Below are 22,744 nucleotides of genomic sequence, written 5' to 3' on the forward strand. Positions count from 1 at the left end.
CATAGTGTCCATTTAAGAGTCTGATTCAAAATAATTTATCTTAATGTAAATAAACTGATATATAATTTGATTTTCTCTATGTCTTTTATAGATGGAATTCCAGAAAGTAGTGTCAAAACTCGTGTGACAAGTACAAGTGTGTTTTTTAACTGGAATATGCTAGTTCATGATTTCTCCATAGGAATTTCCCATAATAATGTTTCTTATATATTTAAAAATAAAGAACAAGTTTATGAATGGACTGGTCTGAGACCTGCAACGTTGCACACCTTTTTTCTTCAATTTGAGCAACTTGACTTAGAATTTATTAATGTATCTCAGATACTGGAGTTTGAAATTGAAACAGGTCAGTATAGTAATTAATACACTATTGTCACTTTTCTTTGTGAACATCAATATAGTTCTGCCTTAAACCATGACCATTGTGTAGTTCAGAACACGTAAGTATTGTTTTGTTTTTAAAAAAGTTCTTTAAAGAAATGAAGGGAGTATATATAAGTAGTGAACATAATAGTGAAACGTGTCCCAATTCATTGCATAATTAAAACCCTTTCCTGAATATACATTTCCAGATGTAAATTCGTATTGAACTAGGAGGAAGCTCTTGTGCTATTTAGTGAAAATAACAATATATAATTTTACTGAGTTATAAATTATACTGAAAATATACTACTTATTGTAGTTTGCTCCAATTAAAGAAGTTATGCATAATAGTATTCAAATTTTCCTGAAATTATTTTTGGAACAATAATGATAAATATACGCATTATCTTACTGAACTCTGATAGTTTATTTACTGAAAGATTTTGATTGTTTCAAAAACTGCAGAATTACACTGAAATATATGTTTAAAAATAGATGGAAAAGAAACATACATATACACAATTTTTACATTCATTTATATCTATAGCATCATCATTACGTGTTCTATAGCATCATCTGTGGACTAAGCATAGGAAATAACATGTGAATGCAGCATTGCTTATTACATAGCAAGGAATACAGTCATTTTGGACAAATCTGTAGGAAATCATACAAATATCTGGTTCCTGTTGTTTTTATGAATTTAATGGATTAAAAAAGTGTATTTCATTCCCATTTTTATTTTATTTGAAATATGGCTTTTCTTAAATTTTGGAAGTTTTATTTTATTATTCACATGAACTTATTGAAAAAAGCATGGAATTAAATATTTCTTATTAGGCTTGTGTTCAGATGGTTGGACAGCTTTCAAACAGAGTTGCTATAAAATTAATGTAGACAGCAAAACTTGGAATATGGCACAACATCAGTGTGGATTGTTTTCAACTGGGGCACATCTTGTTGATATTAGAAATAAAGAAGAATATGCCTTTATAACTTCTTATCTTCAGTCATTCAACCAGCTAAACCTGGTGTGGACAGGTCTTAATGATATTAAGGTCAGTATATTAATTCTTAACAAGATCTGATATTAATTCTTTGTTTCTGCTACAGATTCTGAATAATAACACACACATACCCACTCATCCATCCACATCCATCTTAATTTTCAGGAATACTATTATAAAAGCATAATTTACACATATATGAACAATTATAACAAAATAATGATTAATTTAAATTAATTATTACTTAAAATGTATGAAGTGTGAAGAAAACAATTTAGTAATTTAAGAAAACAGTAATTGTGTTTATTTTAGGAAGAAGGACATCTCGCATGGACTGATGACTCCCCATATCTTGGAGAATCTGAATTTTCTTCTCTATCACTGATACCAGAAAATGAAACTGATTGTTATGCTTTCCAGAGAAATCCATTTGTCCCAGATTATCTCTTCATAGGATTTTTCTGCTATATCTCTTTGCCATATATTTGTGAATATGAATGTAATTATTTTTTCAAGTTTAGATTTTTTTAAATTAAAATTTATTCTTTAAAGCAAAAAAAAATTTCTTATTGAGAATTGGCATTTTTAATTTAAAATTTGGGTGTTTTTTGTTGTTTTTTGTTTGCAGTATGTTCAGTTCCTGAAAACTTCACATTTAAAATACAGGATGTTGGTACAAATGGAGCAGCCCTTTTATGGAGCAGTTTGAATGGTTGGCTGAATTCAAATTTTCAACTTAATGTTAAGTACTATTCTAAACACTCAGAACAGCATTCCAACTTTTTTACTTTGAATTCAACACACACACAAATTTTCAATCTGGACCCAGGTCACTCTTACAAATTTTTATTGTCAGCCCAGAGCCCTGAAGGAGCACAAATTAGTTTGCATCCTGTTGTGACGGTAGAGACAAGTAAGTTACAATAAAATTAAATTTGTGTTGTGTGTCCTTGTTTAATATATATGCTCTTTTAAAACAAAAACTTGATTTGTATTTAATGTCCTCTGAGTAAATAATCAGTTTCAAATTCTGGTATGGCTCAGAATATATGACAAGTAACCCCTGGTGCATTACCACAACTTTTTAGTAAAAATTGTCATAAAAATGGCATATAGGAGAGGGAAATATTTTTTGATTTGGTGAAATAGTGTTTTCAAATCATATATTTAAGGAAGCATTTACTATGTACAGTAGCATGTGTACTAAATATATTCAGCTTACTAAATAGTATAAAGTATAAGATTTGAAGCTCTAATAGGGGTTTGCTGCTGTGTATGTTGCATCCCAACACAAACTCTTTCACTTCTTTGATGTATCAAATCTGAATATGCAAAAAACTGCAAATAGCTTTTGAAACAGCTTTGAAGGTCTTGAAAGATGTGGTTGCTTTAATGCCTTAAAAATGGTGATGTGTTTGCTATGGGTAGAGCAGGATGGGGAAATTGAATAACCCCTCCAGCTTCATCCCATGAATCTTGTTTGACCAACCAACCTGATTCTTTTACTTTTAACATTAAACTATCATTTGTTCGATACAAACCGAGTTGCCCATACATGACTCTCCTCCTTACTATTCATCTTAAGTTTCCTACAAATAAGCTAACTATGCAGAAATAAAAACTCTTATAGGGCTATTGCTATTCTGAGATTGATGTTTTTGAAAAAAATGTTGGCAAGTTAATTGAATGAAATGTCGGAAAGCTGTAGAAGTGTTCTTTTGGGATCTTATCACCTAGGAATATGTTTATTTTTCTTTTATTATTTTTGTTCCATCTCTCCACTGGAAAATTGATTTGACGTCACTCCAATAGAGAAGCTAATGCAACAATGTCAATGTTTCATGAGATCAGTACTCCCTAAAATCAATCTTCTTTTAAACTGATGTTTCATTTTTATTTGTTTATTAATCACATTTATACAGTGTCCTATCTCCAAACATGACTCTGGGTAAAACGCAACCAATATATGGCAGATAAAAATATAAAAAATCCACAGTTTTCAAATGACTGAACTGGCAATGAGTGTACTTTGAGTGTATGTATCTCTGCTGTAATGCACCAATATCTAAGCAGGTTTGGCATTCCCATACAAAATAAAGAGGCTATGAAAGCCAGTTTGGTTTCCTTCACAGACAATAACAATCGGAAATGTAAGTCAGGGCCCAGAGACTGGATGGGGAAGGATTACTCCTGCAGCAGACCTATGCTAAACAGATGAACACCCTAATCACATCATCCCTAGTCTGTAACTGAGGAACTTAAATTTATTTTAATTTAAGGAGTCAGAAAAGCACTGCAGTTTCATCTGCAAAATACTGTTTCCTACTTCTAAAAAGAATCAGGGAACTTTCAGAAATAGTGAAAGGCTTCAAATACAAAACCAGCTCCAAATTAGCTGAAGGCAGTTTATATGAACAAATGTCTGCTAGTACAATGTATTTCTGCTTAATTTTCTGCCTCTGCTTTTTGTTATTGCATAGTTTATTATTTGCCTATTTGTCCCATTTTTTTACTCTCACCTTAGAACTGTTTTTGCAATTTCCAATCATTAGGACCATTACATCTGCACAGTGTAAAGGCAACAAGAGTGACATCATCAGAGATATTTTTACAGTGGGATTCTCCAGCAAGTTCATTCAATGCAAGTTTCCATCACAACCTAGTGAACATTTTTGATAGCAAAACAATCAAGTGGAAAACTTTTTCATTTGGAAAAACTAGCACTTCTGCTGTAATCAGAAATGTCAAATCATATAATCAATATTGGACATATGTTCAAAGTGTTGCTGAAAAAGGAACTCTCAGCTGCTATGAGGATCCTATAGAAATAATAACAGGTAATGCCTTGAATGCTAAATGCTGTCTGGTAGGTATAAAATGTCCATACCTGCTTTTATATAGGCTATTATTATAAAATTGTATTCTTGTTTTAATTTTCGAAATACTTTTTGCATGATTAAATCACTGTGTGTTCTCTTCATGATTGCAACTGAGAAAACAATTTTTAAATAGTGGTATGACAAAGAAAGAAATTTTAATGTCCCAGATACAAAGGGAAATATTATTTTTGTTGCTTAGGTGTGATGCCACCTACTAGTCTGTTAATTCATCCAGAGGATATAGGCGAGGACCATGTGATTATCTCTTGGAAACTCCCAGAAGAGGGCCAGGAATCCTATATTCAAGTAAAACCAACTGCATTCAAGGATAAAAGCATGATGTTTTTAGTAAACGACACAGAGAAATTTAAAATTGAACCATTAATTCCTGGAATGACTTATGATATAGGAGTGGCTACAGTAATATCTGGAAATAAGAGTGATTTGACTACCATTCAGTGTACTCTTAGTAAGATGTTTTATGGCTAATTCATATACATTTTAAACATTATTCAGATTTAAACAAAAAATTGTTCAGATTATTATTAAGAACTAAAACTAGAGCAACTATTATAAAATAAAGGCATGAAACAAAAAACGATCTTTTAATTTTAAAGAATGGTGCCAAAGGTGATAAAGATCGTAATATTTAGATATCTAAATTTATCTATATTTAGTTATTGGAATCAGAATTAAAATTAAGTGGATCCAGGATTTTATAAGCTTTTTAATGTATTGCTTTGTCATTAGAATACAGTGAAATATTGTAGAGTAGAATATAAATGTAGTTTTTTTTTGTCAATCCTATTTTAATTTTCCATGTAATATGTGACATGAAGGACAGTATCTTTTATTAGGAAAAAAAACCCATGTACTATTTATTATTATAATTGGCAGTTATTTGTAAATAATATGTTGATTATATTTTTCTGTTTATTGCCATTCTAGAACCCAAACCAGTACAGATGGTTATTCCTTATGAAATCCATAGTACTTTCGTGATTTTATTTGTTAAAATACCAGCTGTGGGAATAATTGATGGCATTCACATCATAAGTAAAGGAGGCCCAAATGCAACATTTAGTTTACTGAATGATGGAAAAGTAACTATAGAAAAACTAACTCCAGGAACAGAATATGATTTTTTTGTTTTTACATCTAGCAGACATATGTTAAGCTCTGTACGTTACCTGCCAGCCATAAAAACATGTAAGTTATTTGAATTTAGAGATGGTTAAATTTAATATAGTTAGATAACAGTAGATACATATTTTGTGCATTCTCATATAATTATACAATTTTTGTAAAAAATAATTAAAATATGTAAGTAGGCATCACATTGGCACCTGTTTTGCAAGTTGCTGAACAACACAACAATTTACTTCTTCAAAATCAGAATATAGTCCAAATCAAGAAGTAGCACACAGAGACAGGAAAATCTATTTTTTTTCCTTCAAATTGTTTATTTATTTGGTACCTGATTTCTACATCTTTCTGGATATTTTTTCTTATTTTTTCCAAAAAAAATTGCTCTTGAATCTGTAAATATATGCATTTATATATAATTTTCCCCAACCTGCCATTTTTGCAAGCATTCTAACAAAATGTATTTGCATACGTTATTTTCACTAGTATGCATTGGTGCACATTTTGTCTAAAACAAAACAAAAATATTCATTTCAATTCTAAAGTTATCACCAAATTAGGAAACTATATTTCAAAGTATCCCAAGTTTAACTTTAGGTATTGAGTTCTCTGCTAAACATGTAATGGGATTTATTGGATCCTACCATTTATTCAGGGTATTTTTGTTGTTGTGTTTGATGACTATTTTTCATATTGCTTTTTATAGGTCTTGCAGTTCCATTAAATATACATGAAGGCAGAATTACCAATATTTCAATACAGATTACTTGGAATCAGGCAGAAGGAGACTTTCAGCAATATGAAGTCACATGTACAAACTGTGCGGATACTTATAAGGTATGTTGCCAAATAAATTCTTTAAAAAGAGAAAATCTGAATACTTTATTCTTATATTGCTTTTCTTGCTCATTTTTAGTCCAAGTGGCTATATATGGAAGCATCTACCATATTTTTCATACTATAAGACACACTTCCCTCCCCCCCAAAAGTGCGTGGAAATGTCTATGTGTCTTATAGAGTGAATATTGTGAGGAAAGGGGGGTTGGTGTGAACACCGCTACCCCCTGTCACCACTGCCACTGTTCGCTGCCAGCGGGGAATGCTGGAGCCTTCACTGCCGAAGAGCTGATTGGCAGTTGTACCGGCCTCTCAGAATACCACCGATCAGCTGTCCTAGGTGGCGGGGATCAGAGCCGCCAATCACTGTTCTCTGCCACTGCCAATTGTCGGTGAATGGTGAACAGCGACAGTGGCGATTGGCAGCGATAGGCAAGGCAGTGATCCCAGCCACCTAGAACAGATTGGCAGTATTCTTGGATCAACCGCCAAGCAGTTGCTCAGAGCAAAGGCTCCAGTGTTTCCCGGTGGCAGTGGCAGCTCAGCTCAGTTGACTGGTGGTGGACATAAATCACAAATATGGCAATCTCCGGAGAGTGAGACAGGCAGCAAATTAATAAGTAAAATAAATAATACATTTTTTAAATTTTGAGCTGCAGGTCCAAAAGGTCACACAAGAAGTAGCAGAATTTTCCAACCTGATTCCTGGCTTCTTATATAACTTTGTGGTTAAAACTGAAAAAGAAGGATACAAGGACAGCCTTCCCGTAAGCATACAAGTAGAAACAGGTATGATAATGTAACCTTTCTGTTAGTTGTAAAATTTATGATTGTTTCAAGCGTAACAAAGATCTTACACAGAAACTGTTGCTTCTCTACCATGCTGTAGAATGCTAACCCTTGAGAAAATAATACCTGCTGGATCAGTTCTAAGCCTAGCTATCTAATGGTTTATTTCACGCACCAGATGTATCTAGCAAGTTCACTAATAAGAGGTCAAAGCAACCTTCCTCTTCTACCATTATGCCTCTCAGATTGTTAGAAGATCTTTAGTAAGCATCTATTTTAACATACTTGATTGTGCAACTTGTTTTTTTTTCTCATTACACATCACTTACCTGCATACTAAGGTATAAATCCAACTGACTTTATCTGCCTTTTCATCTTGTGAATTTTCATATTTATAATTCATTATTCTTAATTACATCGAGGAACATGTATTATTAAATACTTCAAAGGAAAATATATCGATTACAAGAATTCCACTGCATATCTACTCTGCAGTAAATCCTATTGAATTCAATAGGGAATATCTCTAGATAAGTATCTGTTAGATTACTAATCCAACCTTATGTTATTGGTTTCCAACATTTCCCATATTGGGAGAGCATCCTCCATGAAATTTCAAACAGTTCCAGAGAGATATTTAAGCTTCTAAAGCATATTTGTGAGATGTCAGGGAAAGCCCAGAATCCAGAAGGGAAAATTTCTGGAGGTAAAAGTCCAGTGTGCTGATATGTGTTTTACTGGACAAATAGCTGATAAAACATAATTTATTTTTCTGAGAATAGAAAAAAGAATATGGCCTTTCTTAATTAACTTAATAAATAAAATAAAAAATTGTAAATATTTTCTTAAATTTAGTACATGAATTGATACACTGATAGAAGCAGTGCCCTTTTATTTCAGGTAGAAAGGAACCCATATTGATTACTGTATCAATACAATACAAGCAATTTCTGATTCATCTCCATGCAATACATGAAACTTCTCCCAATATGGATATCAAGGTTTTGTGAGGCTTCTACATGATTGATAATGGAAGACACTGTAATGTGTGAGTCACTTAGATAGTGGGCTGGGCAGTGCCTACATTTGATAAATATTGAATAGAATTATGTCTCAAAACTTGTACAGAGTACATGTATAGAGTACATTAAACTATGAAAAAGCATATCACAGTTCAGAAGAATTAGTTTCATCTATCAGAGTCATTTCAATAACTAATATAGAAATGTCCAAGAAGTAAATACAGTTAAAGTCACAAAAATCGGAGAACTGGGTTATAGCATAAAAAGAACTATAGAAATGTTGGATTGGCTGAGCTAACACAACAGTTAACTTCAAAATATAGATGTTACCTAAGGCATTAATAACATTTGTGTTTCTTGAATGGAAATTTATTTATTTAAAACATTTATATTGCCAGTCATGTTATATTGAACTCTGTTGTAATCAAATTTTTAAAATTGGGTTACAGGTTTATATAAACTGATCATTTTTACTCTTCATTTTCATTAATAGAGCCAAGCTCAGTTAAATATATTAATTTGAGTAAAGATTCTGGATCAGTAACTGTTACCTGGCCACCAGCATTTGGTATAGTTGATGGATATATTACTAGTTTGGTTGGCAAAAACTATAGCAAGGAAGAAAGATTATCATCAGATAAAAGGTACCTTTTGAAGACGACATAACAGTGGCTCAGTCAATACACATTTTGACTGTCCATCCTCTTCTTTTTCTTTCTACCCTTTTCCAGCATTTGAAGATATTGTACTATATTGGAATTGTGTATGGGTGGATCCAATTTTCTAATTGACAGATGGGAATTTTGTAAATGTGCATATTTTCTAAGCACTATCTAAGATTTTTTTTGTATGGCACCCAGTGTGCCTGTAACCACGGAGACTACAGTTGCTTTATGCCATAATCATTCAATTTTGATTTTCAGGATCTGATACATTGTGACCTTCTCCAATTTTTTATCTTCTATTCTACTATCTCCTGGTATTGCCACCTTAATTATCCACACTTTCATCTTTTCAATCACAGTTTAAATCTGATGTGTTATGGGCCAAGACTTTATCCGTTTATATTCAGAAATTCCATAATATTTTAATCTAGTTTTTCACTACCGGCACATGATAATTTTTACAGATATTCCAGTGAATCATTTTTGCAACTGTGTTATGTCATTGCTTATAATCAGCTTATACAATCTTTTTGCATGAGTTGAGTATATGGTAAACTGTTTCTTCTGCCTTTTTGCATACCCTGCAATTTGAATCATTTGACAATTTTTCAGTTTTGGCTTTGATTGCATTAGTTTGAATAGCTTGCTTTGAGAAGTCAAAATCAAACCTTCAGTTACTTTTTTAATGTTCATTTGCAAGCCATTGTTAGGTTTTATCTTTATTCACTTTCCCATCTATCTTTTGTAGAAATTGACCATGTTATACTTTTCCTTGCCAGAATTTTGTTCAGGCTTTTATTACACTATTTCAGTTTTCACGTTTTGTTTCCTTCACATTCAATAAGTTTCAATTTTTAAGTATATCAGTGCTTGTTCTTGGCTGTCTTTTATGTAATACATGTTTCTCTTTTTCAATAGTTTGTTTGATTTACAGTAAACCTCTGGCAACATTTCTGCAGGGCAGGTATAATCTATCAGTACCACTACACAGATTTAATGCATAGTGAATAGTCATTAGCATTCTTGTTTTTTTGACTCAAACTGTGCAGTTCAGTTTGTGTCCCATTAATTATTTTAGCAGCGTATCATATTTTTGATTTGACCATGTTTGATGTCATCTAACTGTAAAATGCTTCATCCTGATATTAATAATAAGTAGGTTATTTTCCTTAATTGTAGAAAGTTCAGATTTGATGGCCTTTCCTCAGGAACAGAATACGTTGTTCAAATTGTGACTACTAACAGATTGAAGAACAGTTTCCCTACTTTTTTGAGGGTTACAACTGGTAAGTTAATGATATACCTTATAAATACTGTACAAATCTTAAACTATATTTTACAGAGATACCTGAGTGCATTGTCATATTGTAAAATCCACATACAGTATGAATCTCAACACCAGATACTCCTTCATTGTACAGATAATCTCGTCACAAACTATTTTATTTTGTTCCACTCATTGTTTTATCAAAAGTAATACAGTGATTCTAATCAAGATACCTATTTAACCACAACAAAAGTTACTCTTATTTCAAAGCAGAGGTGGTGACTGGAAAGCAATTACTGTATATATGAAGAGACATGTAGCTTTCCATTCATGCTAATCATTAATTTGCACTGCTTGAACAATTGATTATGGGCTATCAATATATTTAATAAAGTTTTGATCTTATATTGGTGCTTTAAAAAACTTGAGCCAATCTAGTATTCCTTAGTATGCTGATAATGTACTATGTACAAATTCTGAATCCCCAAACAGAATTCCAGTGCTCTTTATGTTTCATATTCAGGATTCAAATTATGTTTTCTGATACTGTTTATTTTCTGGCAGCGGTTTAACTACCAAGCTAGGTAAGATCATTAGTGCATGGAGGAGTAGAGTTTGCTGGCTGTTTATATGTGGTAGCTTTTCTTAATAGCCATGATTGGAGGATTGTTTTGTTTTATTGTATTGCATTTTGAGTGTATCATTTCTTCCTTGATTGTTCTTTTTTGTCTGATGCTGGTTCCTTCTTGTCTAGGTATTGATTAATAGATATGTGATGAAATTGAATTATATCTTGATCTAAGATGTCTCCAGTTTTCCAACTGAATGTGCAACTGAACGTATCAGCGTGTTGTAAAATTAAGTGATTTTCATATGCCTTCTGCCTGCCAGCTGATATTCATGGATGTGTTCTCTTAATATTCTTGCTGTTGTTTCACATACTGAACAACAACATTTTTTTTTAGTTCTTGTAATACACACTATAGATGACTCCTGTGTCTTTGATTTGTTTAGGATGCTTTGGATACTTTTGTTATCATGATGCCTTGGGGTTATAGTACTCTGTTGCTAATTTCTAAGATATTTTCATAATAAATGGTATATTTATTGTTATCATGGATAGCAATCTCATTTGGACTATTGTTATTTCATTGATATCTGCGTTTGCCTATTTAATTTTATTTCAGACCCAGATCCACCTTTAGCTTTACATGCCTTGGGAATAGAAGAGAATACAGTTTACTTGTTTTGGGAACTGCCTAATGGAGGTTTTGATAATTTTGAGGTAATAAAAATAGAATGGAAAGAAACTAGGACTGATTTATCATTACAGATGTTTGTTTTTTCAGTAGTATATGCTGAAAGCAATCTCATGTATTACACAGTTCAGCAAAATAGAATTTAGACATGGGAAAAAATGCCTTTAAAAAAACATTTAAAATTATAGCTTTAGTGACTTTATAAAACCATACAACCATATTTAAAAGAATTATAGGATTTCCAATTGTTTTTGTTCATTTGACTTAGCTAAACTTGAAAAAATATCCATTATAAATTTATTTTGTTGTTCATCTTAGAATAATTCAGAGAAATATTTTAATGTATCTGCATATGTATGTATTTGTGCAAATGTAATGTTTTAAATGGTACTCTGAAAGGATGTTTTAATATTTTATTGAAAGAAACCACAATTTAATATTAATCCCAATGATGTTATATTATTGCATGACATACCACAGAGCAAAAAACCATACAAGAGAGTGCTTGTTCTGAATAAATTAGATTAAATGTAAAATATTAATGAACAAAGCTTTGAAATAGTGGTTGCTTAGCAAAGTTCAGGTGTACAAATAGGATCATGTAGCCAATCATTTAAATTAATCATTCCTACTCATCCAAGTTTTAGTACAAGCTCAGAGATTGATTGTGTAAAGATAATATCAGTATTTTAATATCCTAATTTTTTGCTCATCTAGTTCATTCATTTGTTTTTATTAGTTTTGGATTTAGGTATTGCTAATCAAATCGAAATATTGTAATATGAATACTAAATTTTACACAGATTCTTATACTACAACATAGATTTCTGTAGCAATGATTTTAGGAGTTTTTTTTTTTCAGTTTGGTCAATCTTTGTTTCTGAGACAAACATTCTGGAGTGTATTTTGCAGTGTTCTGTGTCATATAATATGTTCTTTGTGAAATAACTTCTGCCACATATGGACTTTGCCTCTTTTTACTTATCTAGTTAAGACGAGAGTGGAATGAGGAGCTCATCTCAGTAATCAATGCCTCCTTACAAGAAAAGGTTCTAAAGTTGGTCTGTCCACTTAAGAGGCCATTCCTACTATTATCCTTTTTCCAATTTTTGTTTTGAGGAAGAATATTGAAAAAGTGTTGAACAATTACTAAAGCTCCATAGGACATTCAACTAGATCTGTGGAAATTGGATTCAGACCTAGACATAGGACAGAAATTGCATTGGTTGTTGTCATGGATGCCTTGTGAGAAAACTTTAATGGATAAAATGTGACCATCCTTGCTATGCCACCAAGTTAGTGGTTGCAAGGACAATATTTTAGACCCTTGGATGCATTGGTTATGCATCAGTCAAACGTTCCTACATTTCTATGTCTTGTTTAATTATCTTCATGAAGCAAATGGAAAAGTTCTTCCATTGTTTTGGAAACATACAGATAATACTCCATTATGAAGCTTCACTCAGATCCAGTGGAAGACATGGTTGAAAACATGGATGAAGTTATGATCAGATGTGTCAAATTCCGGATGGAAATAAACCACCTCAGACTCCACCCATAATACAGAGTGAATATGTGATTCAGAAAATAACTGATTCCAAAGCAATTTCATTTTTTTATAATTAATGAGGTTGTGCTAACGCAGATAGAATACACCTGCAAAATGCATTTAGGGAGCAGATAATTTGCATAAATAAAAGGCAATTCTTTTATAGGCCTTGAAATTTCAAATATTCCAAACATAATTCTTGGTACTTTTATAAAAGTGAAACAACAGATCAAAGCAACAACAAAATTTGGCTAAAGATAAAAAAATGAACACCAGAACAAAAATTAATTTTAAAAAGAAAAGAAATTTGAAATGTACAGCATGTCTGAAATGAACCACAAAGGATTCACTATTACAGACTTATTTTCTCACACTGTTAGCTGTACATAAACTGAAAGGTATAGTGAACGTTTGTATAGTTTATATGGAAACTCTGAAGAAACACTGAAATAGAGAAAATAATTCTGGTATCTTAGCTTTTACACAAGGCACTAAACCTTAAATTCAGGTTAATTCATAACTGAACATGTTATTCTCAAAAGAACTATATTATGGATAATGTGATCATTGATTTACACAGCCCACTAAAATAATATTTGATTTCACATCTACGACTGAACATGATTTTTTGGGGGTAATGTAATGTGTAACATATAACCAACCCTACAGTTTCATTGCCTGTATGTACAACCTAGACAGGGATATCATACCCAATTGCTGTATCTTGATGAATTAGGATTTTTTTTGCCCTTGCAGGACTGGGGTGGGCGTGACCTGCATGGACCAGATCCGGCAATTGTAAGCTGCCTTGAGTATCCCACAGCGAGATAGGCAGAAAATAAATTTAATAAATAAATAAATAAAATAAAACAGAGACAACTTGTTTCCATAATACATCTGGCAGGAATGGCTTTAGAATAGAAGTCTAGGCTCCTAAAATAGCAGTAGAACTTAGACTTGTATACTATTTCACAGTGCTTTAGACAGCCCTCTCTACGTGATATACAGAGTCAGCATATTGCCTCCAACAATCTGTGTCCTCATTTTACCCACCTCGGGAGGATGGAAGGCTGAGTCAACTTTGAGCAGGAGAGAATTGAACTTTCTGGCAGTGCAGTTAGCCAGCAGTTCTGCATTCTAACCACCATGCCACCACAGCTCTCTATGCTGCCAGAAAAGACAGGAATATCATATGAGGGAATACACTTACGATAAGAAATGTATGATTGATTCCTACTGCACAGGTATAAAATAGATTGCTGGCTGTTGCTGTGCCCATCATTCTTTGTTTTTTAAAACAATAAGCAAGCACAATGCATATATGCTAAGGCTTCAGTTACTTTTAACATCTTGATATTAAAAAGCCATAGGAAAATGGATTTGTCTAAATGATTTATCTGTGTAAAATTTTAAAATAAAAAAAAGATTGTATATTTTACTGTGGTAAAATGGGAAAAGTAGATCATCAGTTGCAAAGCAGTGAGACCAATAGATAAAGCAAAAGCAAGATTGCAGAATCATTGTTTCTTAGTAATTGCCCACTGCTTAATGGATTTAGTAATGCCAGTATAGACGTATTTTCTAATTTCTCTTGTTTGGCAAGAAAATTGCTGTAGAATTTATTTTTTGTAGTAATTTCTGAACTTTTATATGAATACTAACTTACGACCATTTTGGGTCTAATCTACAGTGCATTCTCTATGCTGTGCTACCTTGATGACTTTAAAATTGTATTTAAATATTACTGGAATATGATGTGAAAGTATGTTTTTTTCCCCTAGCTTTCTTATTACTTGATAACCAGCAACAAAACTCTTCAAACAATAATAATGCCTGATAACAGGGCTGAAGTGAAAAACCTCATGCCTGGTGTTGAATACATTTTCCAAGTAAAGACAATAAGAGAACAAGATGTCAGCAGCCCTGTGAAGATAATAATTACCACAAGTAATTGTCTGATACATTATTTTAATTTTATGTTAAGATGTTATTTCTGTTTTATATTAACTCTTATTTTATTAGTTTTATGATGGTCTATTGGTAAAATTACACACACACACATACATATATTCATGCATATATACATATACAACACACATACATACACACATACATATATACATTTGTACATATATATACACAGAGACATAATTTTATAGATATATATGTATGTGTTTCATATATAATACTTCAATCATAGACCAGCATAAAATACATACTGGTAGTCACTCCAAAACAGAAATCAAATGAATTTACTAAAATTTACTTTAATTTATAATTTTATAAGAATTATAATAGCTTAGCTAAAAGGGGCTACATTCCTGAGTCATATTATCTTACAGAGTTGAACAAATTATTATTACACCCACTATATGTATGTATGTACAAATTCCATTTACCATGTTAGAAACTGCAATCCCGAACTATGCCCCGCTCCCCAAGTGGACAAAAAGGCTGACAGTTGGTATTGAGAAGCTAGTGGATTTCATGGGAGCCTAGTTATTTAAAGCAGATACCTTTGTGTTGTGATTCCGGCACCAGCTACAGGTTTTTTGAATGAAAGTTCCAGCGAGGAGGACTTGTATGAATCAGCAAGTATTAGTGATTGCAATGATGAGGAGGAGGCGAATGTTACAAGGGAGGTCACATTTGATTTGCAGGACCGGCCTGAACCTTCAACCTCTTCGGCTTCTCAATCAGGTTATCAGCCGGGAACGGCTGATAATGAGGAACTTATGGAGTCTTCAGGTGAAAGTAATAATTTAGATAATCGCTGGGTGGATGTCAGAAGCAGGCGTCTCCTTACGAGAAGAAACCAACGGGAGCACAGGAGGAGGGCAGATCAGTAATTAGACTAATTAGTTGCTGCTCTATAAAAGGAAGAGGGATGACTCTGCACGCTGTCGAGAACAAATTGTTTGCAAGGAGAACTGAAGACTTTGGTTTGGAGGATTTAAATCTGAAATATCTTGTTGGGATTTGGATTTATTGGAACTATTATTTTGGATTATTTTGTGAAGGCTAACCACAGCTGTAATCAGTAAAGATTCCTGGTTGCTGCTTTTATTTGCGAGGACTGCTGCTTTCAGCCTTATCTGTTTATTTTTGGTTGCTGCCTTTATTTGCGAGGACTGCTGCTTTCAGCCTTATCTGTTTATTTTTGAAGGTGGGACATAACACCTTTGTGTAAAGGACATGTTTTATAACCCTGGAAATGGTGTTTAGTCTGCTGAATAGCAATGACCATTCAGTTGAGTGAGACCATCCGGAGCAAGCAGAAGGGACAGAATTTTAGGCATTTTGTTATGTTGGACTTGTGGGGACTGCAAAGTATCTTCTTAGGACTGCACATAACATGGTCAGGCTTGCTGCTTCAAATGCTTCAAATGATGGCATAATTCCAGATAATAAGGGCTGAAAAGAGGTCAACATAATGTGTCTTCGTCTGTACTGGCTAGTGTAACCAGACAACATCCAGAAATAATACAAACATAAAATACATAATTTTGATCATATATATAAGATCACACATACTAAAACAAATGTAAGTTAAAAAAATTTCTCTACACACACATATCCTGGAGTGCAAAAACTACATTTTGCTAAATTGCAAAATCTTAATTGCAGATAAGAAATTAAGATTGATTCCAAATGGTGACTAATTGTTTTGTCCAATGAGATTTTGTCCAATGAGAGAGAGGAATTATATTAGCCTCCTATGTTCATTGCATTGGAATTGTCATCTGTCAATAATTAATTATTATCAGATTGCATTTGAAAGAGTTAATTTCATTTTAGTAGCAATGTCGAAGTGTTGTAAGAAAGTTTCTATATATTTTACTCAAGTAGAAATGTATTTATTCAATATTTGGTTGCTTTTCTACATATATTTCCTCTCCTTTTCAATTTTTTTTCAGAACCAATGAAGGTATGTGGTCTAACTTTAACACTGAGAAATACAACCTCCGTCAAATTAACATGGAATCCAAGTGTGACTGACTTCAGCCATTACAAAGCATCTGTATCAAACAAGACATTCACAAAGGAATATACTATTTTGGGTCCTGAGACTCATCACACCCTTATAAATCTGACTCCTGGTAACATTTATAACTTCACTTTGCAGAGAGTAAAAGGCAGTGCTGAAAGTGCAGTTTCCTTTACAGAATTTGTGACAGGTTTGTGAATTTCTATGTTGGGAGTTATTACATTGGTTTGACAAATATGCTACTAGAATCAGTTTCAAAACATGTTCACTAGGGTTTTGTGAAAAAGTATGAATTGTTTTATCATTTGATGGACTAAGAAAACAGACAACTATCTTGGAAATGGTGTAAATGCTAAAAAAAGATTGCTTGGCAAATAATTGTTTAATGTTGCATCTTCTTGCATGAAATATTTCTGTGGAGAGTTGCAACATTGTAAATACAGGAACTAAAAGACAAGCACATTTTAGGAATAAGATTTCACAACGGCAAGAAGAGATAACTCAAGTTTCAAATCATCTATGATTTGTTTTTCATTGACCAGGTTCTAATCTTTATTTAAGAATGAGTACTGTGAAGATTTTCTACTGTAACAGTTATTCTTGTGCAAAATGATAAGTTTTGGTAATAAAAATAGGGATTAAATTATTTATAATATTCATTTATGAACAAATGCCATGCAAGAGCATTTCTCTCTTATGCAACTTTCAGAGGGTCTGTGGGTGGGTCCTACAAGAGCATTCATGTTCTTATGCATCTCCTGCAGCCCCTGCAAAGTGCAAGGGGAGATAATAGCCAGAAGAGTCAGGTTAGCCATTTTCTGAATTTTTGACACACTGAATCCAAAAGATTTGCCATTACTGTTCTATTCCCATCTTGGGCACAATGCCAGCTGGGTGATAACAGATAAGAGATAATCAGAGTTGGAAGGGACCTTATAGGTCATCTAGTCCAACCCCCCCAAGCAGGAGACCCTACACCATTTCTGACAAATGGCAGTCCAATCTCTTCTTGAAAGTCTCAAGTGAGTTTTTAATGACCACTTCTCTGTAACTTGAGGGATTTGTCCAAACCATTGCCTAGAGCAGGGGGTCTTCAAACTTGACAGCTTCAAGACTTGTGGACTTCAACTCCCAGAATTCCTCCTCCAGTCATGTTACCTCCAGACATGTTAGCTCAGGAATTCTGGGAGTTAAAGTCCACAAATCTTAAACTTGCCAAATTTGAAGACCTTTGCCCTAGAGTAAAGACTAACTTAGAGGCAAATAGAAAAAAAAAGTTGAAACATCTTAAATAGCATATAACTTATGCACAGATAGTTGATGCATGCAAAGATCTGTATACTGTAGCGAATTTATTTAGAACTTAATGTTTTGGTGGTAATTTTTCCAGTGGTGGGATTCAATTTTTTTCCTACCGATTCTATGGGCCTGGCTTGGTGGGTGTGGCAGGGTAAAGATATTGTAAAATTTCCAGTCAGACATGGTATTTGCCATTTCTCTGAACTACTCAAAATTTCCGCTACCGGTTCTCCAGAACTGGTCAAAACCTGCTGAATACCACCTCTGAATCTTTCTTAATGGAAAGAACAATGTATAATTTTTTTTTTCTTTTAAGAGCCTGAAAAGCCACAGAAACTGACAGTTTTCAATGTGTCCTCACATTCCTTTTCTCTGCACTGGAGGCTGCCAAATGGATATGTAGAACAATTTTATGTGCAGCTTGCACCTCCTCATGGCTTTGTTTCTATCCAGGATATGGGAAGTGGAGAGTATCAGGTAGTACTGTAGTTCGAATTTGTTTATAAACTGCTCAAACAGCACAACTGGCATAGCGTGACATTCTATCTTGTGGCTTTTAAGCTGGGTTGGGAATACGAAAGTACATGTACCAAATTTATGAGAACAGATTTCAACATCTATTCTTCGTTGCCTTAACAACAGCGATGATACTTTTACAAAGTCTATCTCAGACCTCTAGCTAGTCATTTAAGTGTTCATGAATTTTTAAACAAAGGCAGGGCTGAGCTATTGGGTAATACAATTCATTAATTGTGTACTTGCCAGGGAGATCTAGACTTAAATCATTAATGCAGGCAACATTTCTCAAATAAGCCATCACAAAGTTTAAGAGCACCGTTTGATTGCAGTATTTGGATTTATATATATATATATAAATGCATACATACATACAAACCATGATTTTTCATGTTTTCTTGCTTCTGTTTTTTATTGGAGCTGCAAAGGCACAGGTATTTCATATGAATATTGAGTGTTGATTGATGTAGATTATATTTCAATGACAATGATAGCTTAATATATTTTCTTAGGTCATCTCGGGATATCTCAGTTGATATGAACAGTCTAATTAGTTTTGTTACTTAAAACTGCAGAATCCTACAAATAAACATGACCACTGAAATGAAATATTAACTGAAGGATCTTACTGCTTTTTAAACATATTTAATAGGTAGCTTATACCTAAGAATAATGTATGTTTTTTAAAAAAATGTTATGAATACCAGTGATGTGAATATACTATTGATTTATTCAATGCTTTATTTGTTTTTGTTTAAATTGAAAGATGCAGTTCTAAATCTTAATTTCACTTTCTAGGCGGAAATTTCGAATACCACTCCTGGGACAATATATAATGTAACCGTTTCTTCGGTTTCCTCTTCAGTGTATAGTTTACCTGTCAGCAGAACACTGACAACTAATGTAACTAGTGAGTTTGTGGCAAAATTACATTTGAGTGTTTTATCAAAATGTCTCAAAAATATGTATCTAATTTTCTGTTTTGCAAACTGAAATTGTTCACAGAGCTTGCTCTAAAGTAATTGGAAAAAGATTTATTTTAAAGAAGTAATTCCAGAGTTGCATAGTTGAAGAGAAAATTACTTTTTGAGATGATTTAAAACACACTTGCCAAAATATGAGTATTCAAAAATGTCTTGGCAAACTCTTTCATACAATTTTAAGTAGAGAACCCTAATGCATACAGATGCTTTAATAATGAGCTTTAAAAAGTAAACTGGCATCAGAAGCTATTTGTCTGTGAATATTACAGCATTCCGTTAAAATTCTTAGAGAAAGAATGTACTTGATGTTCCAAAAGGCAATTTATTATCTTTCATGAAGTTAAAAAAGCCAACTTCATATTTGCTGTTCTTTGATGCTTAAAAACTGGTAAACTCTGTCCTTATTCTCCAGGAGCTAAATAATATTTAGGTTTAATGTAAAAATGTGTAATTTATACAGATCCTGGACCTCCTGTTCTCCTTGCTGGAGAAAAAGTTGGATCTGCAGGAATTCTCCTTTCATGGAATACACCACATTTCCCGAATGGAAGAATTATATCCTACATAGTTAAATATAAAGAGGTTTGTCCGTGGATGCAAAATATTTACACCCAAGTTACAACAAAACCAGATAGTTTGGAAGTTCTACTAACCAACCTTAACCCTGGAACAACTTATGAAATTCAGGTAAATATATATTTTATAATTTATAAAATATAATTTAAAATGAAGTATTTTAAGCATCAAAGCATTCTTTAATATATATATGTATGCCACATATTCAAATTATAATTAGTGTAAATCTAACTGCAGGCATGTAATTTGACCTCAGTTTCACTTGAATTGTGCTCTCTAGTGGAAGGCTTTGCATTTAATCATTTAATACAGTAAGAAATGTTAATTTCCAGAACTGGTAGTGTTCTTATGCATTTTAATAAGCTGTCCCTTCCCTTCACTGTTTTTGTCCCAATGTATTTATTTGATAAGAATAATATATTTCTCATACTTAGAGGAAAATCACACATGTTAATTTTTTATATAATGCAAAAGTTTAAAAAGACAAGAGTAATAGCTTTCCTGAAAGTTATTACATGGTCTAACAAAATGCCAAATCGCAAAAGTCCAATAAGACAAAGATTAGTGTGAGAAGGAAGGATCTCATTATCAGAACAATTTCAGGATAGTTTGGGTGATATTTCAGTATAGTCATATTGCAGTTCTGCATCAAAAGTCTCTGTGTATAAAATGTACTAAATCAGTTATATTTAAGTATAGTTTGTTGAATATGCCATAACTGTTGAATATGTCAAGCAACATTTCAAATCGAGCAATTCCCATTATAGCAATGTATGAATCCAGTGGTACCTTTATCACATACATTTTAATTTCATTGAGGAAAAAAGGAATCATTCACACAATGCATAGCAGTTAGCAAAGAATATGTGGAGAACATTCAAATAACTTTCATCTTCCGTTTTTATTGGGTACTTTTTCCTCACAGAATCATACATGAATTTGGTAGTTTGCATGAGTATTGTTTGTTTCACTTAAAATGCAATCTTAGTTCTCACCGATTTTGTCTTCTTGCAGGTTGCTGCTGAAAATAGTGCTGGCATTGGAATATTTAGTGAGCCATTTCTCTTCCAAACTGCAGAAAGTGGTAACTTGGTTTATAACACCTCTTAATAATCTAGTCAGGTTACATAAAAGTGAGATATGCTTGGATCTGAAGAGCCAAATTGTGCTGAATCACATGTTATTATGAGAACATTATTTTTGTTTTTAAATTAGATGTTAAGTTTATTACATATACAATATGTGGATAGAAACTCGAATTACATAAATTCAGTCAAATATGCTTAAAGGTCAATCCTTTTATACACCGTTGAAAACTCAATACAATTTAATAATACAATGCTAAATGTATCTTTAGATTTAAACTTAATCTGTAAATTTAGATTTTGTTATTTGTTGACATTCAGTAAGACAGATTCACTGAAATGACAAACTTTCAACAAATATTCCTGAAGAAATTGCATGAAATTTTGACAATTTAACAGCTGATTAACCCCCCCCACAAATATTTTATTCATATTTAAGCAAATATATCCAAATACATTCCATTGTTTACATCCAAATAGTTATACATAGCTAATGATTCCCTTTGATATCTTTTCAAGTTTTAATTGAAATATATAATTCTAATTCTAAAATATATAATAATTATTTATTACATAGTTCGCTGTAAATAAAATTTTCACAGAACCTGAAAATCTTGTTCTGGGCAGGAATTAAGGAAATCTGTCATTTACGTTCACTTTGCTCTGTGTTGTCTTCATGTAATGCAGCAGTAGTAACAGAATACTGACTTTAATAGAGTCTATTTAAAATATGTCAAATACATTCTTTCTTTCTTTTTTATTTTGCTGCTCTCTTTCCAAGCACCTGGCAAAGTGGTAAATCTCACAGTTGAAGCTTTCAACCACTCAGCTGTAAATCTGATTTGGTTCTTGCCACAACAGCCAAATGGAAAAATAACTAGTTTCAAAATTAGTGTAAAACACGCAAGAAGTGGAATAATAGTGAAGGATGTCTCTGTTAAAGTGGAAGATCTTTTGTCTGGCAGGTTACCAGAATGCAATGTGAGTATTTAAAACATGCTGGTTATAGATAAAAATAAAAGTTGATTCTTCAGGATTGTCCATATTTCAGTTCAAAATTCACAGTAAAAAAATCAAGAGCGCTAGTTGCATGAGGGCAAAGTGTGAGAAATCCTAAGAGCAAAACTGATGGGAGATCTCTAAAGCATGGATGGAAGAATAAAAGAACTTACTTTATTATCCTTTTAATCATAGGCAAATGTTTTATTTCTTTGGTATTTTAGATTAAATTTTAATGTTTTTTATTTGAATCGTTTTCTTCTTAAATTCTTCTTTTGGATTTTTGGTTTGTGGATTTTATTTCTTGTTTTGGTTTTAGGTTCTTTATCCTTTTTATGTTTAAATTTTAATTGTTTTGTTGTAACCAATTTGAAGATATAAATAAATGAAAATATAATCATCTTAGTCATCAATTAATATTGATTGCATTTGCTACAGTAAGTGAAATTACAGTATGCAGCTGTAAAGTCTGATCCAGATTCGAGATGATCTGGAATGCAGCATTTTTTTAAATT

The 22,744-nt window shown here is 32.6% G+C and overlaps 1 protein-coding gene across 2 annotated transcripts in view; it reads left to right on the top strand.

Moving 5' to 3' along the window:
* Positions 1–22,744, top strand: part of PTPRQ (protein tyrosine phosphatase receptor type Q) — a 105,991-nt gene that overhangs the window by 3,427 nt on the left and 79,820 nt on the right. For both annotated transcript variants that reach the window (XM_087934505.1, XM_087934506.1), the window contains exons 4-22: positions 92–346; positions 1,204–1,421; positions 1,683–1,869; positions 1,999–2,283; positions 3,923–4,207; positions 4,449–4,718; positions 5,198–5,458; positions 6,102–6,232; positions 6,892–7,021; positions 8,537–8,687; positions 9,888–9,994; positions 11,163–11,260; positions 14,565–14,730; positions 16,701–16,961; positions 18,387–18,547; positions 19,385–19,496; positions 20,030–20,256; positions 21,160–21,229; positions 22,012–22,211. In XM_087934505.1, the coding sequence (XP_087790631.1) occupies positions 92–346; positions 1,204–1,421; positions 1,683–1,869; positions 1,999–2,283; positions 3,923–4,207; positions 4,449–4,718; positions 5,198–5,458; positions 6,102–6,232; positions 6,892–7,021; positions 8,537–8,687; positions 9,888–9,994; positions 11,163–11,260; positions 14,565–14,730; positions 16,701–16,961; positions 18,387–18,547; positions 19,385–19,496; positions 20,030–20,256; positions 21,160–21,229; positions 22,012–22,211 (3,575 nt within the window). The remainder of the gene's footprint in view (positions 1–91; positions 347–1,203; positions 1,422–1,682; positions 1,870–1,998; positions 2,284–3,922; positions 4,208–4,448; positions 4,719–5,197; positions 5,459–6,101; positions 6,233–6,891; positions 7,022–8,536; positions 8,688–9,887; positions 9,995–11,162; positions 11,261–14,564; positions 14,731–16,700; positions 16,962–18,386; positions 18,548–19,384; positions 19,497–20,029; positions 20,257–21,159; positions 21,230–22,011; positions 22,212–22,744) is intronic.

Source organism: Pseudonaja textilis, chromosome 5 (genome assembly GCF_049901715.1).
Source record: "Pseudonaja textilis isolate UNSWEBS1 chromosome 5, rPseTex1.2, whole genome shotgun sequence".
In the NCBI taxonomy this organism is placed as follows: Eukaryota; Metazoa; Chordata; class Lepidosauria; order Squamata; family Elapidae; genus Pseudonaja; species Pseudonaja textilis.